The sequence below is a fragment of the Macrobrachium nipponense genome, chromosome 21, assembly GCF_015104395.2.
Source record: "Macrobrachium nipponense isolate FS-2020 chromosome 21, ASM1510439v2, whole genome shotgun sequence".
Classification (NCBI taxonomy): Eukaryota; Metazoa; Arthropoda; class Malacostraca; order Decapoda; family Palaemonidae; genus Macrobrachium; species Macrobrachium nipponense.
In genome coordinates this window covers 35,838,755-35,864,643 of record NC_087212.1, presented here as the reverse complement: position 1 = coordinate 35,864,643, position 25,889 = coordinate 35,838,755, and the positions used below count along the sequence as shown (strand labels likewise).

The window sequence follows — 25,889 nt, the reverse complement described above, 5'->3', positions numbered from 1 at the left end:
ACACCCCAGTCTATGAAGTACCTTCGGTTCGTCCTGAAAGGAAAGGTGTTTTCAGTTCAGGGCTCTTTGTTTCGGTCTGAGTACGGCCCATTCGTGTTCACCATCTTAATGAAGAATGTGGCGAGGTGGCTCCATCTTTCCAACATCAGGATCTCGCTCTACCTGGACGACTGGCTCATACGAGCTTCTTCGCAGACCCGGTGCCTGAAGGACCTGAAAACGACTCTGTCTTTAGCTGCGTCCCTGGGACTTCTGGTGAACTTCGAAAAGTCACATCTGACCCCAACACAGTCCATCGTGTATCTGGGGATTCAGATGGATTCAGTGGCTTTTCGGGCTTTTCCGTCCCAGGAACGTCAGCAACAAGGCATAGAGAAAGTGTCAGCCTTTCTAGGGAAAGATTCATGCTCGGTGAGGGAATGGATGAGTCTGCTGGGGACCATTTCCTCGCTGGAGAAGTTTGTTTCCCTGGGGAGGCTACATCTCCGACCTCTTCAGTTCTTCCTGTCGGACAATTGGACAGAGAAGGACAACTTCGATATGATCCTAACCATCTCAGAAGAGGTGAAGAGCCATCTAAGATGGTGGCTCGATCCGTTAAAGCTCTCAGAGGGCATTTCCCTCAAACTTCGGAACCCCGACCTAGTGTTGTTCTCCGACGCGTCATCCACGGGGTGGGGAGGGCAACATTTAGGGGGGGGAGGAAGTGTCAGGCACCTGGAGAGGGGAACAGGTAGCCTGGCACATCAACTTCAAGGAGCTGGCAGCGGTTCAATTAGCGCTCCAGTTCTTTCAGAACAAAAGTCTCCCGTCGAGTGGTTCAAGTCAAACTCGGACAATACCACAGCCCTGGCATACTTGAAGAAGCAAGGAGGAACTCACTCTCGCTCCCTGTTCGCTCTAGCGAAGGAAATTCTGGTTTGGGCGAAGGCAAGAGAGATCACGATCTTGACGAGGTTCATTGCCGGAGTCAAGAACGTCCGGGCGGATCTCCTCAGTCGACAAGGTCAGTTGCTGCCGACAGAGTGGACCCTCAATCAAGACGTATGCCAGGAGCTGTGGAGTCTTTGGGGACGCCCCTTGGTGGACGTTTTTGCAACCGCAAGGACGACGAGACTTCCTCTTTACTGCTCCCCAGTTCTCGATCCGGGGGCAGTAGCAGTAGACGCCCTGTTATGGGATTGGACGGGCCTAGACCTCTACGCATTTCCCCCCTTCAAGATTCTGGGGGAAGTGATGAGAAAGTTCACAGCTTCGGAGGGGACGAGGTTGACGTTAATCGCCCCCTTTTGGCCTGCAGCGATCTGGTTCACAGAGGTGATGTCCTACCTGGTGGATTTTCCGAGATCTCTCCCGTTAAGGAGAGATCTACTCAAACAGCCCCACTTCGAGAGGTACCACAAAAACCTCTCCGCTCTGAGTCTGACTGCGTTCAGACTATCCAGAAGTTGGCCAGAGCGAGAGGTTTTTCGAAACCTGTGGCTAAAGCTATCGCCACCGCGAGAAGACCTTCGTCAATCGCGGTTTACCAGTCGAAGTGGGCAGCTTTTAGGAGCTGGTGTAGGAAGAAAGGAGTTTCCTCTACCACGACCTCTGTGAGCCAGATCGCCGACTTCCTTCTTTATCTCAGACGAGATTTAAAGCTCGCAGTGTCTACCATTAAAGGCTACAGAAGTGTCTTGTCTGTAGTTTTTCGGCATAGAGGTCTTGACCTTGCTAATAATAAAGACCTTCATGATCTACTGAAATCGTTTGAGACCACCAAGGTACCGATGGCTAGGTTGCCTTCGTGGAATCTGGACGTGGTTCTCAAGTTTTTAACGTCAAGCCGCTTCGAACCTATTTACTCTGCCTCTTTGCGAGATTTGACGAAGAAGACTGTATTCCTAACTGCTCTGGTGACGGCGAAGAGGGTTAGCGAGATACAGGTGATTAGTAAACACGTCGGCTTCAAAGGGCATAATGCAATATGCTCTTTGAGTATGTCATTCCTGGCTAAGAATGAGAACCCTTCCAACCCTTGGCCTAGGACGTTCGAAATAAAAGGTATGGCAGAAATCATTGGTCAAGAGCCAGAAAGAGTCCTGTGTCCTGTTAGGGCTCTTAAAGAATATCTTCGTAGGACAAAGGAGTGTAGAGGTTCTGCGGAGAATTTATGGTGTTCGGTTAAGAGGCCTAATATGCCAATGTCTAAGAATGCACTGGCATTCTTTTTGAGAAGCACCATTAAGGAGGCGCACGCTTATTGTCAAGATAGTGACTTTAAGCTTTTAAAAGTTAACGCTCATGAAGTAAGGGCTATCTCGACTTCTATAGCCTTTCAGAAAAATATGGCTCTCAAAGAATATTTTCCAAGTGCACTTTTTGGAGAAGTAACTCGGTGTTCGCCTCGCACTATTTACGGAGGTCAGAACAACATATGAGAACTGTTACTCTCTGGACCATACGTCGCCGCAGACACTATCTGGGGGCAGGAGGTAGCACTCATCCTTTCCCATAGAAAAGGGTAGGTGAGTTTTTTAATGTTCGCAATGTTTATGGTTGTAGGGTCGGCCGCCGATGGCGGGCTTCCCTTCTTTTAGCCTTTGGTATATGGGAGTATTTGATTAGGCTAACTTAGGTGGTGGTTTTGCCTCGTTGTCCTCTTGAGTATGGTCATGGTCTAGTCACATTGTGGTCTCGTCCCCGTTGGCAGATCATCTAGAGCGCACCAACTAAACAGGTCTCTACCTTGTTGGTAACTCTAGTGAAGCAGATGCAGGCTGGGTGGCAGTAATCACGAAGTCAGCTATGCTAACAGGTAAGGAACCAAGATGTCAATCATCTACATATATATGTTTTCCTAAATCCTTTTCTGTCTCTCCACCGCCAAAGGTGGGATTCAGCTATATATATATCTGACAGGTAAGTTTCATGAACAAAATGATATTGTTAAGATACAATAAAGTTTGTTCATACTTACCTGGCAGATATATATATTTTAAGTACCCACCCACCTCCCCTCAGGAGACAGTGGAGATAGAAATCTGATAGAAAATGGGAATGGTTCCTGATACCCGCCTCCCAGCGGCGGGAATGGGTACTAACCACCCTACTCCCACTACGTGTGTCGTAAGTTTTTAGAAATTCTGTCGGACTTCAGAGAATACAGCTATATATATATCTGCCAGGTAAGTATGAACAAACTTTATTGTATCTTAACAATATCATTTTTTTGAATGGTATGCATAAATATTGAATTGTATAGTTGTTTCACCAATTAAATATTGAGTGAAAAAGTGGCTAATTTTTCTGATCAAATGGCAGCACAGTGATGTTTTACCCTAGGTAGGTAGGCCTGTTTTTTTGAGATGCCCATTAGCCTAACAAAAATTTTAATTGTCTAATGTCTAGATTTTATTGATGGTTTTTAATTGCAAAATAGGCTTTACTGTGATATTAGTGGAGAGAGTATTGTGTGTGTTAGGAACTCTTCCATGGGTTCTGCCTTGCTTCAAAGTAAATCAGCGATGCTTCATGAGAGATGTACCCTAACCTAACAATCTTTAACCTAACCTATCTTAGGGCACTGTGCCTTGACCTGGCTTGTGGGAGTTTTGTTTTCCAGTATAGGATATTTCAAAAGTAATTTGTTTACTTTCAGGAAACAACCATCATGGGCTTGTAGATAGATGAGTCATTTTCCATAGATTCTGAAAAATTGAAACTCCAGCCATGAGTACCTTAACGCCTGAACAACGGCAGCGTATGGAGGAGAACCGGAAGAAGGCCCTTCAGAAGCTAGCACTTTTAAAGGCTTCTGGAGGAAATCCCAGCAACAAAACCAGTAGTAATACGCCAAGTGTTTTTAAGTCCTCCAGCAGCTTTGTAAATCCTTTGTCTGAAAAGAATAGTAGTTCATCATCCAGCAGTTACAATAGACCTCCTGAATCTGGTAGCTTCCAATCTTTTCATAGTGAGGTAACATCTCAGTTTTCATGTAATGGTGGTGCATCTTCAGTGAGCAGTGATTCTAAATCTTCCACGAAGTTTATAGGCCTTGAAGCTGCACAAAGAATGGCTGAGAACAGACAAAAAGCTCTTGAAAAACGTGCAACCTCAAACACTATCAGTGGTAATAGTGCAACCAATTTGAATAATAATGCTAAAGTAAGTGGGAGCTCAGTAACAAACTTTTACAAGGATTCCAGTGAAACTAATAAAAACCAATCTGCTCTTTCTGGAAAAACTCCAAGCAATTTCAGTAGTGGTTTATCTGGCAATTATAATACAACTTACAACAAAACTGTCAGCGATACAGCAAAGCCAAGTTTCTCAGGCTATAATAAAGTCTATCAGAGTGGGTCTAAAGGACAGTCTTCTTTCAGTATAGGTGAAGGTCCAATGTCCAATGAGGAGAAGATGATTAATAGCACATTGAATGAATTTGATGATGGTAAGTGATTTTTGTGTTTTATATCTGTTGCTGTCCTTGCAAATGCTTTTGCAGCATATTCCTTCTATTGTAAGAATTTTATATGGTTGACTTTTATTTTTTTTTTATCCGGCTTCTGCGCTTACAAGCTTCATTATAATAGAGGATTTTTGTTAGACCACATCTTGAGATGTTATGCATTTTTTTTTTTATAAATCTTTTAAATTGAATGATAAGTGTAATACGTAGTTTGATTTTGGTTGGTAACTACATATATCAAGTTAGTGTTAGGTGTTGGATGTCTTGAATATTCAAATGCAGGCTAGGCTATAAGATCTTCATTACTTAACTAGGTGTATTACATATCAGAAGGCCAGGCCCCCAAAGCATCTGAAAAGTTAAGGTGCTACTGTATTTTGAAATATTAAAATGTAATGATTTCTGCCCTCCCCTATAGTATATTGTAGAGTTTATTTTTCCACAGTTTTGAGAAGTAAGCTTTCCATACACTAGTAAATACAAACTTTGTTCCACATAAACTTCTGTTGCATTTGTACGTTGCAGATAGGCAAATACTCATTGAGGGTGATAACAGAATGATATTTACAAGCTCATTTTTCTGTGCTGTAATGGTATTAGTCATCTTACCTCAAATGAATTCAGATATCTACTGCAAATGTATGATGAGCCAGAGTGGAACATTTCAGAAATATCTTTAAGATATCTTAAGGTGATTTAAGCAGTTTATTTTGCCAGTCGTCTGAGAATTACTATGATAACTTTAAAAATGTGATCTGATTAAACTTTAAAGTAACAATAATAATCAATTCCCTTATACACTAATGCAACTGGAGCTAAAGGAACGTTGGAAAGAGCCTTTATTACTATCTCTGGTATGGTGTGCTGCACAAAGCCCACTGCAATTGGTATCTACTGATGAGTATGTGGGATGTATATTTTTAAGATTTGTGTCCTGGAGCTAGTCCATGAATAAAAAAATCTTGAAAAAATAATACCTTGTGACCAGATTTCTGAAATGACAACTGTGCTCTAAATAGATATTAATGTGTGTGTTGAGATTAACTCCTTCAAAAATATGAAATCATCCACTTGGAGTAAGATAGAAATTAGTTGGTTTGGTTATTTTGCAAAATATTCTTTGGTTTACTGTAACATAGTTTTTATGTCAAGATGTAAATTCTGCTTTCACACCTTCCTTTCTATCAGCTTCTACCACCTATTAAATAGAATTTATGTTTGAAACAATATGTGTGGGGAAACCTTATTATTGACAAAATTGAAATAATTTCTAACTAATAAAGAGTATGATTAAGGTTTGTATTAGCATAAGAACCCCATGATTTTTCATATACAGTTTATGTATACTACTGTATTACAGTACAAAACATACAAAGCAAAGCATTCCCATGATGATTGATGCATTCCTGTTTGGCTATAAGGTTTTCCCATTACTATTGAAATAAAAATGCCTGAAGCATTCAGGGATGTAACTACAGTTGTCTATGTTTTTTGTACATTGGCTTCATTGCAGTAATAATTGACGTTAAGGCATATGTAAAAGTGTGGATGTTTGAAATGCAATATACTGAAATACTTACAAAACTTTGGTTTCTTTCTACAGCACCAAAACCTGTGTTTAGTGGCAAAGCCATAACTGGAACTTTCCGGCTTTTATCTCGAGAGAGATTTGTTGCTGAGGTTGGGTACCATAAACAGATGATAGAAATTTTTAAAACTATACCAAGTAGAAAGTATGGTAAGTAATAAGCCTTTTTTTGTATTCATAATAAATTTTATAACTACCACAAAGCTTTTTTGTGTAATGAGTAATTTGAAAGATATATCTACCGTATATTCCACTACCATTGAAATTTCTAAAAGGTTACTAAAAGATGAAGGTTGCTGTGCGCCAACCGAACTCGATGTTTACATTTTCTCCAGTGATGTGTAGGGTCAAAAATGGTTTTAAATTACCTTTATTTGCCAGTGATGTGAAGGTAACAAATGGTTTTATTACCTTTATTATCACTTTATTTCGTAAATTGAATCTTCATATATGTTGGTGGTTAGGCTATAGCACCGAGGTCAAGGCCAGCCGACGACACACATCTTGGAATTCGAGGTTTGATTTTTAGTATTGCAGTATAAGATGACCCCCAATTTTTAGGGGTGAATTTTAGGATTTAAAGGTCGTCTTATACGCTGAAATGTACGTTATATATTTTTTTTTTACAAACCTACTGAAAACTACGAGAAGGGAGGCTAGAGATGAGTGGAGATTTGAGGAACACAAGGAATGGGAAAAATATGAGTGGCTGAATTTCACAGAGTCCATTTGCTTCACATAACATTGGAGGTAGTGATGAAGATGACAACCCATTATCTAAAATTAGCTTATTCAGGTTGTTGATAATAAACCATACACTTCCATCCCATTTAAAAACACTTTAGAACAAATATGGTTGTCAGCCATTAACCTTACACTTGAACATGCAGATCCATTTATCTCAAGCAGCAAACGGTCTCACTCTTCTTGTTGTCAGACCAGTTAGTTGCAAGAATAATGGTTGACAGGTGGGAGTTCCATATTGTATATTTTTATAGAAAATATTTATTTGAATTATATTTTCCCATGTTAAAGACACATGGCCTCAAAGATGCACCTTAATTTTAACTAGCAAAACGAGAGAGAAAAAAAGTTTGTGTCAGTTTCACAAACTGAAGACATTTTTTTTTTTTTGGTGGTTGCATCGTGTGCATTTCACTTTCAGTGCATTGAATTAGCTTACCTTTGGTTGGTACAATGTATGTTTTATTGCAGTTATTTTAATGAATTTATTTTCATAATACTGTATGTTCTTTCAGTTATATTTATTTTAATATTTGATATTTTAATATTTAAAAACTGTCTTGCCATGTTTCATCAGAAATGCTTTTGGCCAACATGTCTCAGTGCTTGCAGACTGATGCAGTATTTCAAGATTTTGGTACTTTTAAATGTGGGCTTATGCAGATTTTTTTAATCTCACTTAAAGGAAAACTGAACACGTCAGTAAGAAATTTTAGGAATACAGAAAAGCATTTTATTATACAGTTAAACTGTAAAAACACTATGAACACGATATCATCTAGGTTTCTCTTTATCATTGCTTTCTCTTCAAAAAGTGTCAGTTCATCCATAAGCACTTTCAGGTCTTTGTCAGTTTCTGGCATAATCACAAAATAGCTGTGCCCAGCACTGTCTTTCCTCATGTTCTAACAGAAATTTTCTTCTTCATTTCTTTTCACTCTTGGATATTTCATTGATGAATTTGTCTCCCACCCTAATACCAATGCCACTCCCGGAATACATGCCTCATGTCAACATCGTCAGCCTGCCTATGCAAGCATTCTCTCATCTTTTCTTGATCTTTTTATTTCCACTCTAGACTTATTTTTTACCTTGCATGTTTTACTTTGTATTTTTATCTCCTCCCTGAAGTTAGTCTACATTTACGTTTTGCTTTCCTTTAGCCTTTATTATTTGCTGAGGCTTGTCTGATATTCAGGGTTTCTGTTTTGTTATCCCGTACCCCCATACCAATAATCTTGATGTCAAACCAGTCCTCATTCATTGTCTACTCATCCTCAGATATGATTTCTAGAGATGTAAGTCCATTTTGATATTAAGTTGGAAATTAGAGAAAAATATTGAAAAAAAAGATGTAAATAAAGGAATAACTAGCAAAAAGACAAAAAGGTAAAATAGTTGGAGGAAATGGCACATATTCCTCCATGACTGATAAGCACTGTAATGACATTTTATGTTGAGGCAGACACTTGGAAAATGAACAAGGGCTGTGCATAGCAGCTAAGGCTCACAAAAAGGAAGCAGTTCATTAATATGTATGTACTGAGGGGTCCACACCACGATTGTGTACCAAGACTCCTCCCTGATAGACAAAGACTTGTCTGTGAATAAGGCATTTTAATGAAGCAGAGGGATTGAAACTAACATCGGATAAAGCAATAAAACAACTTGTCGGGGATACCACTACAGTGTGCTTCACATGGCATATTGTAGATGGCATTAAAAGTTCTTTGTAGCATCCCTTTGATCCCAACAACATCTCTTTGAACTTTGCTATGCTGCATTTTTCTTGCTTTAAATTCTTTATCCTTGCCTGATGTGGTTTCAATTTGTTTATATATCAAACTAACCTGTGGTGTGATGTACTTGTGGTTCATTATGAGGGTAGCAATTATTGACTAGAGGGACAAATGGTGAAATGCTTTATGAAACTATAAAGAAATGATTGTTTGTAAATCCATAAAAAAATTTTTATCGAGGCATTAGTGATGCTATCATAATTTCCTGTAACTTGTGTAAAAATGGCACCTGTCCATATAAATAAAAAACATTTTTAATTTTACTTTACATGCATTTGATTGGACAGGCATATTAAAAATGATAGGTTTTGAATATATTGAAAATTGGTATAGGTTTTCAATACGTTTACGTATGGAAAATTGGCAGCCAGACTTTAAATAAGAATAAAAGGTTATGAAGAAGATGGACCAGACAGTCATAAGTAAAAATGAAATGTTTACTATATGTATATGAAAAGTGTAGTTTCTTTTGTCAGTAAAATATCTGGTCAAGTGTAGATGGGCAGTAGACTTGTTTATAGACTATCGATTACACTACAGTATATACAGATCAGGAAAATATTGATATGTAGATTCTCAGGAAGTAAATATTTTTTTCAGATGTGGAAACAAAAAAATGGAATTTTGCACTTAGTGACCATGATGCACTGTCAGAAGCCCTGAAGCCTCTGAGGCCAGCTGTGTGTGTTGGTCCTTTACCTCATTTTGTTCGAAAGGTCAGTAGATGATGTTGCCTTCTTGTGTTTTCTGTCAAGTTTATGTAGGAATTTTTAAAGGACTTTAGTCATGAATATTTAAATAAAGTTAGTGAAACTGGGTATGGTAGCCATCTCAGAGGGATGAAGCCATTATTCTGTCAAGTATAACTTGTCTTGATAGAGGTGATATCATGGATTGTAATGATCTAGTTATGTTTATATAGATGATACAGCAAAAGAGGATAAGGTTTAGTGTTAGTAGGAAAAATGCAGGTGAACTGCAGTGGAGTCTGTAGTTATTTTCATAGTAGAAAGATGCAACTTTTTAAACTCGTTAGTTATAATAGCCCATTTATTGCAACTGAAATGGTTCAAGAGGCTTCAACACTCTTTAAAAGAAAGCCATAGTAAGTATAAAAAGGGTGAAATGCTTGTACTTATTACTGGCATAAACACTGCAGAAACAAAATTTTAATTTTATAATAATACTAAACATATTTGTATATATCCATTATACTAATAAATCCCCCATTTGTAATCCTAATGTCTTCAGACATGCAGTCTAAAGTCTTAGAGACAGAATAAATAGTATAGCTAATAACAAATTTAGGCATAGTTATAAGCTTCCTTATTTGCTGTAAAAGTTTTATTTGTGTTTATGTACTTATCAAACCCAGTACTAATCATATAGCTCCTGAGTTGCAGTTTAGGTAGGAAGTCAAGCAGTGAGTCACAGCCATAATTGCTTGTTTCCTGATCATCTACTGCACCTTATTATCCAGTCTTGAACCTCGCTGAACTTCCCAGATACTAACTCTAGTCCATTTAAGGAGAGGGTCTTATTTTATTATTAATAAATTATTATTATTAAATTATTATTATTATTTTTTTTTTTTTTTTTTTGCTCTATCACAGTCCTCCAATTCGACTGGGTGGTATTTATAGTGTGGGGTTCCGGGTTGCATCCTGCCTCCTTAGGAGTCCATCACTTTTCTTACTATGTGCACTGTTTCTAGGATCACACTCTTCTGCATGAGTCCTGGAGCTACTTCAGCCTCTAGTTTTTCTAGATTCCTTTTCAGGGATCTTGGGATCGTGCCTAGTGCTCCTATGATTATGGGTACGATTTCCACTGGCATATCCCATATCCTTCTTATTTCTATTTTCAGATCTTGATACTTATCCATTTTTTCTCTCTCTTACTCTTCAACTCTGGTGTCCCATGGTATTGCGACATCAATGAGTTATACTTTCTTCTTGATTTTGTCTATCAACGTCACGTCTGGTCTATTTGTACGTATCACCATCTGTTCTGATACCATAGTCCTAGAGGATCTTTGCCTGATCGTTTTCTATCACTCCCTCTGGTTGGTGTTCGTACCACTTATTACTGCAAGGTAGCTGATGTCTCTTGCACAGGCTCCAGTGGAGGGCTTTTGCCACTGAATTATGCCTCTTTTTGTACTGGTTCTGTGCAAATGCTGGACATTCGCTTTCTATGTGGTTTATGGTTTCATTTTTCGTATTGCACTTCCTACATATGGGAGAGATGTTATTTCCGTCTATCGTTCTTTGAACATATCTGGTTCTTAGGGCCTGATCTTGTGCCGCTGTTATCATTCCTTCAGTTTCCTTCTTTAGCTTTCCCCTCTGTAGCCATTGCCATGTTTCATCGCTGGCTATTTCTTTAGTCTGTCTCATGTATTGTCTGTGCATTGGTTTGTTGTGCCAGTCCTCTGTTCTGTCTGTCATTCTCCTGTCTCTGTATATTTCTGGGTCTTCGTCTACTTTTATTAGTCCTTCTTCCCATGCACTCTTTAGCCACTCGTCTTCACTGGTTTTCAGATATTGCCCCAGTGCTCTGTTCTCGATGTTTACGCAGTCCTCTATGCTTAGTAGTCCTCTCCCTCCTTCCTTTCGTGTTACGTATAGTCTGTCCGTATTTGCTCTTGGGTATAGTGCATTGTGTATTGTCATATGTTTCCTGGTTTTCTGATCTATGCTGCGGAGTTCTGCCTTCGTCCATTCCACTATTCCTGCGCTGTATCTGATTACTGGCACTGCCCATGTGTTTATGGCTTTTATCATATCTCCGGCGTTGAGTTTTGACTTGAGTATCGCCTTGAGTCTCTGCATATATTCTTTCCTGATCGTGTCCTTCATCTCTTGGTGTTTTATATCCCCTCCTTCCATTATTCCCAGGTATTTGTATCCAGTCTCATCTATTTGTTTGATGTTGCTCCCATCTGGTAGCTTTATCCCCTCAGTTCTTGTTACTTTGCCCTTTTGTATATTGACTAAGGCGCATTTTTCTATTCCAAACTCCATCCTGATGTCCCCAGATACAATCCTTACAGTCTGGATTAGGGTATCTATTTCCTTGATGCTCTTACCATACAGCTTGATGTCGTCTATGAACATCAGATGGTTAATTCTGTTGCCTCTTTTCTTGAGTTGGTACCCAGCATCCATCTTCTGTAGTACTTTTTCATAGGAATCATGGCTACTACGAAGAGTAGTGGGGACAGTGAGTCTCCTTGGAAGATCCCTCTCCTGATATTAACCTCTGCTAGTCTTATTCCAGAGCTTGTAAGTATTGTATTCCAGTTGTGCATTGTATTTTTGAGGAAGCTGATGGTGTTTTCCTCTGCCCCATATATTTTCAGGCATTCTATTAGCCATGTGTGTGGTATCATGTCGAAGGCTTTCTTATAGTCTATCCATGCCATGCTTAGGTTGGTTTTCCTTCTCCTACTGTTCTTCATTACCATTTTGTCTATCAGGAGCTGGTCTTTTGTGCCCCTACACTTCCTTCTGCAGCCTCTCTGTTGGTGGGGGATGGTGTTTGTCTCCTCTAGGTAGTTGTATAGCCTTTCACTGATGATACCTGTCAGCAACTTCCACATTATTGGTAGGCAGGTGATAGGCCTGTAGTTACTGGCTATATTTCCCTTATTCTTGTCTTTTTGTACTAAGGATGTCCTTCCTGTTGTCATCCATTTGGGTGAATGGTGCATGGTGATTTGAGATACAATGCTGGAGTTGTTCTGCTATTCGTGTGTGTAGGGCCTTGAAGTTTTTGAGCCAGTATCCATGGACTTCATCGGGACCTGGGGCTTTCCAGTTTGGCATTTTCTTTAGTTGGTGTCTTACTGTGTCTGTCGTGATCTCTGTGAATCTTTGTTTTATTCTCCCTGATTCTTCTTCCTTGACTTCCTGGAGCCATGTTGCATGTTTGTTGTTTGATACCGGATTGCTCCATATGTTTTCCCAGAGTCTCTTACTTGGTTCGGCTTCAGGAATTTCTTGGTGGTTGTCTTCCCCTCTTAGTTGGCTGTATAGTCTTTTCTGGTTAGTTCCGAATAGTTTGTTCTGTTGGTATCCCTTATTCCTGTTCATGTATTGTTGGATCTTATATTATTATTATTATTATTATTATTATTTTTATTATTATTATTATTATTATTATTATTATTATTATTATTATTATTATTATTATTATTATTGGAGAAACAAATCCACAGTTATGTAAATGTACATATATTTGAATTTAAAACTTTAAAGATAGCTTTCGGGAATCTATTCTAACCGAACAGATTCCCGAAAGCTATCTTTAAATTTTTAAATTTAGATATATGTATGTACATTTACATAACTGTGGATTTGTTTCTCTATTTGAAGACTCGTGCTACTGTGAGGATTTTTTAAATTATTATTATTTATAATAGAGCAGTATAGTATGATAAGTACTTATATAGTTCCCTTTTCCTATTATGTATTTGGTTGATTGTGTATGTTGCAGCAGTGTATAGAACTTAGAAATCCCTTTTAAATGGCTTCTGTTGATTTTGAGAAGGCATTTGACTGTCAAACCTGTAGTATGGATAGTCTTAAATAACTATTATAAGTTCTATTTAGTATGTAAATCTAATTGAAATTATCTGTGAATTAAACAGATGCAAAGTTAATGTTACTGGAGTCTTGACAGGTCAGTTTGCAGTAAATAGTGGTAGGCTATAAGGATAAGTTGTGTTGCCTCTGCTGTTTGCCTTTCCCATGGACATTATAATAAGTTTGGTTGGAGATGGCAGAGATGATTTAGATTGGATAACGATAGAAAATTGACAGAATTAGGATATAAAGATTTACAAAGCTTGCTTTATCAAATGCAAATAGGAATTATGATAAAGCTAATGAAAACAGAAATATGTAATGTGAATAGATCATGTGTAAGGTAGGAAGTTCCAATAGATGGAGAAAGGATTAATGATCTTCAGTCTTTCAAGTATTTAGTAACATTGATATCCAATTCAGTTTTCTTGAGATGGAATTTAATGAAAGATTGAAAAATGGGAATACAAAGAATGGACCAGATGAATAACTTGGAAATCTAATAAACTGAAATAGTACTAAACAAAAATGGGTAATTCATTAGTGTAATCTGCATTGCTATACAGACATGAATTATGGTGTGACACAAACTATATTCAAGTGTTTGGTGATTTAGAATAAAGCTTTAAGATGAATACTATGAGTCAGGTTAGAGTTAGAAAGGATACCTTAAACAATCACAAGAAATTCTTTATATAGATGTGATGACAACGAAAGGGAGCTGGAGATGGCTAGAACATGTACTTGACAGCACCCAGGAGAGAATGCTATGTGATAGTGTCAGCTTGAGCTCCAGTGGGCACCAGAAGAGTTGGAAGATGAGAACTGTGAGGTGGTAGATTTAAGATGAAAGGTTTGTAGGAGAGAAATGACAGGGATGACTTGAATGACAGGATTTCACAGATCACCTTTTCATTGTACAGAACTGGAGGCGATGATGATGATGATGGTGTGAGACCTGTGTGGTTAAGAAAGTCGAGACAGCTCAGATTCATCTTGCAATAGCATTGGCTATCTTGTTGTCAAGGTTATTTTAGATGCTGTTTAACAATCTTAAAAAGCACTAATAGCATGGAAAATGGTCCTCAGTTTTTGCAGTTAATACAATCTACAAACAAACTCAGTGTTACAGTTGTTACAGTAAGGCATTTGTTTTTTATCTAATATATGAATAGATCATGTATAAAAAAGAAAAGAATAAAGTACACTAAACTTTGGGAAAAGTACACCAGAAATATTTTTGAAAACTAATTAAACAAAGCCATCAGGTTCTACCCAACTCTCAAGGTTGACTAGCATCTTTTTATATTTAAAAAAAGTAGATTGAATGAGGAAATTCTTCTTGTCCTAGATTTTCCAAAAAGATTTTCAAGGATTATCTTTCATTGGGCCAGGTGTACTTGTGCTGTAAGGAATGCCATGATACCAGGAGCATTTGTCCATTAGGTTTATCAACTGGCAAATGCTGTTTATTTCTGAAATATATTTCAGGACTTCTGTGTTTCTCCTGTTTCAAATTTTGTTGTGTAGCTTTAGTTTCTGTTATAACAAGGCAAGACTTAATCTGTTTTGCCATAGGGTTATTGCTCATTACTCACTGTAGATTGAATAAGGAAATTCTTCTTGTCCTAGATTTTCCAAGATTTTCAAGCATTACCTTTCATTGGGCCAGGTGTACATGTGCTGTAGGGAATGCCATGATGATACTGGGAGCATTTGTCCATTAGGTTTATCAACTGACAAATGCTGTTTAGTTCTGAAATATATTTCAGGATGTTTGTGTGTTTCTCCAGTTTCAAATTTTGTGTCTTTTTAGTTTCTGTTATAACAAGGAAAGACTTAATCCATTTTGTAAGAGGGTTATTGCTCATTGCTCACTGTACATGGCACTTTTGGGCCCCAGTTGCATTGCTTTTGTTTGTGTACTGTATATCCACTCCTGTGGTTTCTTAGCAGTTTCACAAAATTGGAAGGTGGTGTTATGTTTTTTTTTTTTCACCTTAAAACTTGTGGTTGCAAGTTTATAAGAATAACAGAATTCTTGCATTTTAGACATTTGTATTTTAGTTATATTTTTGTATCGTCTTAACTTTGAGTTTCTTTTTTAATGGAAAAAGAATTTAGGGTATTTACTAGGCATGTAGCTTCACCAAGTAATTTTCTTTCAACAGACATTAGAAACTGCTGCCAAGCAGATGCCTGCTTCTTGTGTGGATTTGTTTGGCCTAGACCCTAAATTACTCGATTCTCTGATGCCTTTTCAGCAGGAAGGTGTTTGGTGAGTACTCATTCTAGTTATGAGAATTAGAATTATTTTATAGTTCTTATTTCTGTTATATATTTTTTATTGTACGTATTCCAATAATTTGGATATCACTTGATATAGTAGCTTTTATTGGTTTGGAGGTAGTTTTAGATACAAGTTTACAGTGTTTGAAGAGTAAGTTAATGCATCGTAGTGTAATTAATTTAATTGAAGAGAAAAAATTCAAAGGCAAAATGAAATTTTGCCAAAACTGTAACTGGATTTGGGTATTAATTAATCACAGTAGTACATATAGTATTGTCTGCTTTTTACATGATTCACGTTTTCTACTTTATTTGTCTATTTCAATCCTATTTTTTACTTTTTTTGTTTCATCCTTTTCTGTTTTATATCTGTTTACTGTTTCATAATTGCATCATGATACTTTCTGTATTCATAAAGGACAGGAGGCACATGCTTTACATGTACTACTGTACTTAAAATGTGAAAAGTGTAAATTTCCGTCTCTCTCTCAGACCTGTGTAATAGGTATATCCCGCATTTTGTAGTTTTAATTATGTAACTTACCCAGTAATTATACAGCAATAAGTGGAACTTATAGCTGTGTAATTACTGGGTAAGTAAGTAGTATAATTAAAATGTTGTTTTATAATAGAAATATTATTTTTTCTTCACTTTCACTTGCTAAACTTACACATTGTAATGCCTTCCTTGTGATGATAAATATTCTCTGATATTACTGGCATTGAAGATGGTATTTTTTCCTGTGTCTTAGAGGCGTATCCTAACCCCAGAGGAAGATTATTCCTTCTTGACAGGAATCAGAATATTTATATATGACCTTTTAATAAAGAATATAAATTATATTTAGTTAGGATGGTGATTTAAAATTTCCTGAAAAATATTCGTAGTCATAATAAAGATTCATTCTGGTGTCGTTAAACCTTACTATAGCAAGACTATTGCAGTCAGTGGTGTTTCTTTCATGTTTGCATGTTACCTAAACAAATGGCAACATTGTGCAAAATATTTTGAATTTTTGAAGAGTAGAATGTTTGTTATTGTTTTTATTGTGTGGGTCATAATCTTAATTTTGTTTATTTGGGATGTCTGTGTCCATGTGGTGTTTTTACGGTTATTGCATATTTTCAATATTGCATATATGATATATGAGATTAAAAAAAAATCCCTGCTACTATGGTGATTATTCAAGTTGTCATTAGTTAGTTACTTCCTGTAGGGAAATTGGTAATGAGTAATTTTCAGAAGTTTAGTATGTGGCACTATATATTTGAAAAGCTATATACATTAGGCACTTTCATTAATGGTTATTTGTAGGAAAAATTTCTGTAAGGTCACAATACGAGTTATCGCTTATAACACATTAGAGAATACTTTGACTTCCTTTCCAAGGCCAAGGCTATTGAATTTCCTTTAGGTTGAATGTAGGTATAGATCTTCAAACTACTGAAAAACTAAATGACAGCCATTGTGTGCTCCTGTTTAGAAAAAACCTTATCAGCTATGCAATCAAAGAGACTGCCCTTGTAAGGAAAGTGCTTCAGTTGATTGACAGTAATCAATAAATTCTCCTCTTTTAGTCTAGTTTCTGATATAATGGTTTTCTTTTTTTTCTTGAAAGTTTGCTTATTAACGAGTGGTTGACTGTGCGGTTTTGTGCCATGTGATTGTGTTCATTAGACATAATAATAATGATAATATTATTAATAATATTGATAAATAATTGTAACAATGTTCTTATTATGATATCCTGTTATTTTTCCTTCATAATATCCAGGTGAGAGTTTGTATTACCATGTATAATAGTTACAGTATGCATTATGCTACAGTAGGACTTTAGATTAGTATTCAACCTTTTTCCTTGTGGCATTGGGCCTCAGACTGTGCATCAGAGTAGTGTTTAGTCCAGTTTTTTTTTTCTTTGACACTGCAAACAATTCCCCATAGTCTGTGTGAATGCAAATCCCAGTGTGACATATGTCTTTGTGATGCCAGTTACATATTATGTCCACCATCAAAGTTGAAAGATTAACTTTCCGTACTTTTTATGTACTATTTTAAAGTCAGTAGTCATTTCTAGACTGTTAAGGGTGAGCTGAAAGATTTGTTTGTTAATGGGGAGTAAAAGAATTGCAGCAAGACAAGGTTATAGAAGTTGAACTGTTAGGTGGAAAGAAATCATAGGAACCTAAGAAAAAAAAGTGATGCTCCGGGATAGAGAATGGGAAGAAATCATAGGAAGTTATGAAAAGAAAGTGATGCCCCAAGATAAGAGAGTGGCTACAAATTGGACCATAACAAATATGTACTGTATTGCTGACACTGTGCCCCTTTAGGGTCACTGTAAGCAGTATTACTTGAGAGCAGTGACCAAAGTATTTCATTATCTACAGATAATCATAGGATGTCTAAATATGAGAACCATTATCTACAGATAATCAGAGACTGTCTAAATATGAGAACAGTATTCCTTACAGGGAATCATTGAATGTGATGATTTTGCTCCAAGTAGTACATGTGACATATAAGAGCTCACTTGGCATTTTATAAGCAGGTAGTCAGGTCTGTGATGTGATCTCTATAAGATGTACTAATAGTGTACAGTATATCTACATGAAAGCTTAAGTTATTGGTAGATCTAAAATGTTTAGTTTCCAAAATCTTTATAATTGGAAAGTTAAAAGGAGCAATAGATGAAGAGATTTGGAAGAAATTTGTATCTAAGTACGTACTATAATGAACCAAGAGTACTATAATGAACCATGTTTGTCTATATTATTTATAGATGCTATCCAGGTTCGTATTGACATACCATAGGAGTAAGAGAGATTAGGACTGATAGTCTAAATAGGACTTAAAAAGAAATGTTTTGCAAAGAAAAGATTATTATTATTTTGTCAAGTAGTTTAATCAGACCAGATTCAAAATACGATACTCTCATAGAGCTGGCCTTCTAAGAGTAGAATCATATCCATATACTACTAAATGTAATTAGTACAAAAATGGTTTGGGTGGATGAAGAAAATAAAATAGTACAGAAAAGATTAGATCTTTGAAGAATTGTAGCAGAAATGAGGTAATGGATAGATGTAGTACTTCAGCTATAGGAAATAGAGTTGGGGCAAGAAACTAAAGATTAACTTGGACTAATGTAGCAATAGGGCATAGTTTGGCACAAATAGAGTAATTAGCAATAGGCATAGTTTTGCTTTAACAGTCTTATGGTATGGTAGTCCCCATCATGTATTTTTAACAAGGTCAAGTCAATTTAGGAATCCATAAAATCAGAGAGGATGTCATGTTTGGCTAATGTAGGGTAGAAAATTGATAGTCTGTTATGAATTTTCTGTTACATGTTAATTTTATGTATGTAACTTGCCAAGTAATTGCATACCTATAAGTTCCACTTATCTAGCAGCTTGAATTGAAAATTTTGTGTGTAACGCTTCAAACTATTGTGTAGGTGACCAGTTCCACCTACTAGTAGGAGAATAGGAACAATTGTAAGCAGAAAGCTCAGTTTGTTCCTGCCATCATCTGGTAAACACTGGTGATGGTGGTAGCTTGTTCATTATTTTCCAGTTATTTAACTGGATTTCAGTGGTGTACATTCCCACTGGAATGCATTTTTAAGAACCTTCAGTGGAATCTCAGGATGAGTTTTTTCTTGTTTTTGTAATTTTTGAGTTGAGTCATCAACTAATCTGTTTACTCTTACGAGTCGATGAAAATAGTTCAACCCTAAAGTAATTCTCGTATGTTACGCCATTCCTGTAGGCTAAATTTTGCATAATGTTTTTTGTTTACCAGGTCTCATTAATTGCAACCTTTGGTATATAGTTGTGCCTTTATTTTGAATTCTCGAATGGCGTTTTCCAAACGTAAATATTTGCAAACTTTTTATTGCCTCAAAGTAATTTTTTAATGTTTCTTCATTCTTTTAGGCTAAAAGCTAGGCAACTTTACTTGCAAGTTGCCGGTATAATTTTGCCCTGAAAAATAATCTTGTATCTTATTTTATGACAAGCTTTTACATCAATGTTGTTTACAGAGCGTTTGCAATTCACCTAACGTCGTTAGACAATTGCCTTTAAAAGTAATTTGTGAATGTTTGCCATTCATAGGCTTCTTGTGAGCCACCTGTATAGTTTTGTCCTAAAAAGGAATTCTTGTATCATGTACCTTTCCTTTAGGCCAAAATATTTTACATTGATGATTTTACAAGCTAATTATTAGTTGTTTATCAATCATGTTTGTTTACTGAACTTAGTCTTGCTAACCATCGGTAAATGATATTGCTTTAAACATCATACTCAGGATGTAGGCTACTCGCAAATTCGTCGATCAGTACTTGCTTTAAAGTGTTTTTTAAATGTTTCATCATTCCTTTGGGCCAAAGTTCTGCATGTCATGTTTGTTTACCGAACCTAGTCTTGCTAACCATCAGTAAATAACACTACTTTAACCCTCGTACTTTTCTCTGCAGAGAATTAAAGTTTAGGGCAAAAAGTAGTAGGAGAGAATGGTGTTTATGGAAGACGTTACTATCGTGCACTAGGAATCGGTCCCAGTAATTGCTTCAGCAGTATGCGTATTGTGGTTAGCGCTTGCTTCTGCCTTTGAACTACTGGGAATGTAGTCGTTCTTTGTTTCTCAATAGTTATATGGAAGTTAAAAAGAGTGTTCATACCATTTCTAGTAATTGGCATGGTATAGTGGAAGGAAGCATAGGATTTTTTCCTATTATCTCTTCACCTTGTAATAAGGTGTCGAGTTTTAGCCAGGGGGTGCAATGCACCTAAAGCACCCACCACTTTCAGTGGATGGGTTGTGGTTTTATCTCAATGTAGGTGACAATGTTGTATGATTGTTTTAATTTGGTGCTGTGCCTAGGGCAAGGGTGGGCACCTATCATGCTTTACCAGCATCCGGACATAAAACATTTGCTTTAAAGCTCCTACTTATGTAGTAGGTGGCACTTGGCTATACCACCACACCACTACAGGTTAAGATGAGCACCAACCACAGGCAGTATCCCCAGTAGCTCTCTAAGCTGATAAGTAAACGACAAGCACTGTATTCAATGCTAGCAACTTTTCTACTTCAGTTTATTACATATCTGAACATTTTTTAGTAGTATATGTCCATTTCCCTCACCTCCTGTCAATATGGTAATCAGCTGTAATTACTTGGTAAGTTACGTTTAAACTACTGGTATCCAGCTGCCGCTAGTTATTTATCCTAATGTTAAGACCTCAGGTTTCTTAGTTATGAAAAATGCAAATTGGTTAAAAATTTGTCCTTTTTTAGTAAAATAACTTTTTTTATATACTTACCAAGTAATTACGGAATCGGAGCCCACCCTCCTCCCCGCTGATGTACATATCGCATGAACAAACTGAGCTTTCTGCTTACAGTTGTTCCTATTCTCCTGCTTGTTGGGGGGAACTGGTTACCTACACAATAGTTTGAAGTGTTACCCTGAAAAATTTGAAATTCAAGCTGCCGGGTAAGTGGAACTTAGCTATGTAATTACTTTTATTTTAAAAATATAATTTTTCTTTTCTGCACTTGAATTCTTGAACGGTTTAAGATCAGAAAGTAATCTGACACAATTGATTATTTACACCATTCAATTGAGAGTTCAGATAGTCTACAAGTCTGAAATTTCTTGTTTCATAATCTCCTTAATTATTGGAAAGTTAAAAGGAACATTTGATTGAGAGATGGAAAAACTGGTCGTATGGTTCTGTTCTCTACTTTAGTTGTTGTTTCAATTCTGTTAAATGATCATTCATCTCCATAGTTTAAAGTTAAGAATATCCATCATTCCCAATTGTAAAGGAAATACTGTACTTGTACACAATAGGTTTTACATGATCTTGGACAGCATCTTATTAGCAGATTGTAAAATAGTGTAGTGCTAGCTAGCTTTTTTTTTTTTTTTTTTTTTTTTTTTTTTTTTGTGTGGTAATATTGGGGGCACAAAAAATGAAGTTTAAGGGGCTATAGCTAGAAATTGTTTATGGTAGACAATGTTTAAATTGTTCATATTCCTTGATCCCCATAGTTTATATTGTTTGGGCAATTAACATTGAAGGGATATTGATCATTATTTGTACAATGATACTTGGAAAGTATCTAGTAGACAACCAAAGGTTATTAGATGGATAGAATTGTGGTTATTTCCCTTGCATCTTGGATTTTGATGCTGTTTTCAGTAAGCATGATTTAGTTTTGCTTTGTAATGTAGTTTGTTATAAGGAAGACTTGTAAATTAGGAGATATTTTCTGCTCATAGGGTATCCTCAGTCATCTTTAGTGGTAATAATTTTAACTCATATTTAAGAAAGATTGTGAATGACATAAGACTTACTAGAATTATAAAAAGCCTTTAGTGTTATAATTGAATGAAGACTTACTACTACAATAAAAAGCCTTTAGTGCTGTAGTTGATTGAATGCAGAAAGTGTAAGAACACATTGCTGCCTTGTATTTCAGTTATGTGAATTTTAATAGAAAGCCATTTAGGAAGAGAAATTAAACCAATTTATAGTGAGAAATTTATTATTTAATTACTATTTTAGTATCTCACAAAATAATATCCTTTAACTGTAAATATACAGTTTTATTAACATTTGTAATAATTAACATTTGTAATAAAACATAATTTGTCTAAGGTATCTGTTGAGTTAAACATGCTTAACTGTAGTATTAGTGTAACATTCAACAAAGAAGAGTTATACTGCAGTGATAAATTTTTGTAAGAATAAATCCATAGATATATTTTCTTTTCTTCCTTGAACAGTTTTTTCTTCCATTTTAAAATGTTCATTATAAAGTATACATAAATATCTTTCTATCATTTTATTTTTGTTGATTATGTAGTAAAGTCAACCCATCCCCATCGAATACGGGGATCTACTGTATTCACATTTATTAGTAGTTCAATCATCATTGCACTGGTTACGCAGTGTTGGTCGGGATATTCTAAATTCAGTTTACTTACTCCTTAGTTATTGTATTTTTTCCTTTTTTTCCACTAGTGCATACAGACTAAGACACTTCTCCTTTTGTAGCTGTCATTTGATTAAGCTACAAATGAAAGTATACCTACTGTATATGGTGCACTGTATAATTACTAGTACTTCCCAACAAAATATTTTTGTTACAGATAATAGTTGCATATTATGGTTTCTGCTGTTATGGCAGTGTATAATTTACTCTGGGAAAACTTATATTCTAGCAGGGTACAGTAATTCTTTTATGCTGCTCGTTGGAGGTACAAAAAGAGAAGAAAAATTGTCTATTTAAATATACCATTGTTTTATTTTGTGCAAAGTGATATATCCTGGAAGAAATTACATTGATAATCTATATACAGGAGATTTTGTTTTGAAAACTGCTTGGGTACAATTTTCATATTTATGTTCCACATACCTTAAAATTCCACTTTTAATTCCTAACATTAAGATTGCATATGCATTCATCATGACATTCCAAACTTTATGTCCTTTAGGATATTTGCATGTGATTTTTTTTCTCGTTTCTGTAAGTTATGGTTTTTCTAATTTACAGTACATGGATCAATGGTTTGCTGATAATACTTGGAGCAGCAAAGTTAATAGATACAATATTTGTCAGAGAATTATTTAATTTCTTAATTAGTAAATGAACAGTTGTGTTTCAGGCCTGTGCTTATTATCATTCTGGAGTTTTAACAATGCTGAATTTGCTTGCCACTTATTCTTATGTACAGAATAATTTTAAAATTTTTGTGGCATTTCTTTTTAGAATGAAATCATTGTAGGGTATGCAATAGATTTCTTTGCGCCTGAATTATGGGTGGATTTGTACCTGCACAGTGTCTTAAGAATTTTTTTTTTTTAGAGTGGCTGTATATTGTTAGATATTAAATGTCTCAAGTCATTATTGGCTATTTTAAAGAGATAGTAATTTCTTATCTTTTATTTCTTAGGATATCTTCATTTTGTAATGTGTTAACTTGTTATGTTAGCATTCACTGTATCTGTAAGTTTTTCGTGGCAGAAATATATATTCCAAATTTGTATGATATTCTCTACCTAGATCTTCTCCCAAAATAGTGCCTTTGAATTATAGATTTTAGTCATTTAAAGTAATTCAGCATCTACAGTAATAAATATCATGAGGAACCTGTAAGTGCCAACACCTTTAATGAAATTTCCTCATAGATGAAGTTGTAGTTTCTGTTCTTAGAGTATTACTTCACCTGTCTTTTCTTTCGGCTTTAAGAAATGAGAAAACCTTGCTAATCTCTTGGACCTTTGCTGCTTTATATTTCCTATATATTTCTGTATATTATCTTGATTGTAGCTGCCTTTCAGCTCAATAAAATTTCCTTGATCTGGTCTGTTTGAAAATTTTTCATTGAAGGTGTACTGATGTACTTGTGGTATATTATTGTTATTTATGCTAAATCTGTTTGTGGCACTCATCTCCCGGTAAACCTTGCGTTTTAGTGATGCAGAATCTAGGTGATGATTAGTTACCTGGAGGAGATTTTGCCTCTGGATGGGATATGATTGTAGCAGTTCTTCTCCATTCAGTGTAAGCTTATTGATTTTTACTTCGTTTGTCTTACGAATTTGTGTGCTTTTGTAAGGTTTGTATTGTGTAGCAATCAATGATTTTTTCTTTGTTCCTGATGGCTTCTTCATTGTTCCTGATGGCTTCTTCAAATCAAGTCTTTTTTTCTTTATGGAATTTTTAGGCTGCCTGTTTAGTGTATGTTGTAATTGCGGTGATTTAGGCTGAATGTTTTCTTTTTTTCTGGAAGACGTGTAATTTTCTTTATCCTTTTCTGTCGTTGAAATATTAGGGAGGTTTGGAATAGCTGTTCTTATGTATGTGCCTTTTTGTATATTTTTAGTGATAGATTTATCAAGAAATTTCTTTTGGTTTGGAGAATTTTGTTCCTCAGCCATTGTTAAGATTATTTTTGGTAGAGAAGATCTTGGTCTTTCTCCTTTCTGAATGGATTGTGTTGCTTCATTTTCCTTGAATATGATGATCTGGTTTGATTTCATTTTTTGGATGTGTCCTTGAGTATTATTTTCATTTCTTTTGGCATGAAAAAGAGCAGAGTCGCTTTTTGATCTTGGCAAGAACTTTGTGATGTGTTTGCTTCTGATTTGATTTGAATTTTGAGCTATTTTTTGTAATTTGTTTTGTTCTTTTTGAGAGGATGTTTTTTTGCTGTGAACCTTAGGTAGTTTGTCAGGGGCTTTATTTAGTTCAGCTTTCTTTTTCATATTTTTGTCTGTGTCTTCAATAATTTTAACTGTCTCTTGGGTGAAGCTGAGCTTATCATTCTTGCTTTGAGGTGCCTTTGGCTTGAAATAATGACTTAATCTCCCAGCCCCTTTGCCTTCTACCCATCGTGATGTATCAATTGCCTGAACTGTTTCCTGCACCATTAGAGGGACCTGAGAATCAGAGCTGAGGCTTTGGGGGCTCATAGTTAATTTCCTTGGTGGTACTGCAGCACCTTTTCCTTTGATGGTCTTGGCAATTTCAGCACTTACAGTTGGGGATGGTCGTATCTGAGGAAATTTAACTGATGATGATGAATCTGTTCTGTCTTCATAACCAGATGCATTTCCATCATCAGAGCCATAGGAACCTCCTGAATGTTTTGAACCCTTGGAGAGTCTGCTGTGATTTGATCTTTCTTGGTCATCCCCATTTTTGTATTCATATTCATCGTCACTCTGATCATAGTTATCTTTCTCAGTCAAGAGTTCATTTAAGAGTGAATCATTTTTCCCTCTTGATGGTTTTTTTTTGCCATGTGATTTCCCATGTTGTTGTATAAATCGAGATCTGTACTCCGTTGTGTAACCATTTGGTCGGAGTTTATCACGCTTGTAGTGAAAGTCTCTTCTGTCCTTTAGACCCCTATTAGAAAACACAGTTGAGTTATTTTGGAGTAAGGTGGAATTACCCTAATGGAAAAGACGAATGGCAGATTTAGGTATTAGCTATCAAAGTAACCTTTAGCACAACTCTCAAACAATTAATTTTTCTTGAATGAATTTTGATTAGATTTTTTTATATATATATATACAGTGCTACCCCACATTTTGAGGTTCACTTTTTTGTAGATATTTTGGAACATATTTTCCACCTTTCTGCAGGAATTTTCACCAATTGGCGAATTTTTCTATGGGCCGTATCTCTAAAATGATCACATTTGCTTTTTTTTTTATTAAATTAAGCAGTGAACTGTTAAAATAGGCAGTTATAAGCGTTTTAGTGAAGGAGTACATGGTATTTGGCAGATATAATTTTTTTTAGAAGGGTTTTGCATTTCCATGGTGGGTTTTGAAATTTATTCATGCAAAAACGTGGGGTAGCACTATATTTATGATAAATTTTAAAAAATGCC

At 35.9% G+C, this 25,889-nt stretch overlaps 2 protein-coding genes across 2 annotated transcripts in view; one reads left to right on the top strand and one right to left on the bottom strand.

Moving 5' to 3' along the window:
* Window positions 1-3,675: 3,675 nt before the first annotated feature.
* LOC135197920 (SWI/SNF-related matrix-associated actin-dependent regulator of chromatin subfamily A-like protein 1) overlaps window positions 3,676-25,889 on the top strand; it is a 119,086-nt gene continuing 96,872 nt past the window's right edge. The window contains exons 1-4 of the mRNA XM_064225163.1: window positions 3,676-4,435; window positions 6,057-6,191; window positions 9,185-9,300; window positions 15,345-15,451. Of these exons, the coding sequence (XP_064081233.1) occupies window positions 3,715-4,435; window positions 6,057-6,191; window positions 9,185-9,300; window positions 15,345-15,451 (1,079 nt within the window). The 5' untranslated portion in view covers window positions 3,676-3,714. The remainder of the gene's footprint in view (window positions 4,436-6,056; window positions 6,192-9,184; window positions 9,301-15,344; window positions 15,452-25,889) is intronic.
* The window catches only part of LOC135197919 (uncharacterized), a 58,173-nt gene continuing 54,420 nt past the window's right edge, over window positions 22,137-25,889 (bottom strand). The window contains exon 4 of the mRNA XM_064225162.1: window positions 22,137-25,399. Coding sequence (XP_064081232.1) covers window positions 23,695-25,399 — 1,705 coding nt within the window. The 3' untranslated portion in view covers window positions 22,137-23,694. The remainder of the gene's footprint in view (window positions 25,400-25,889) is intronic.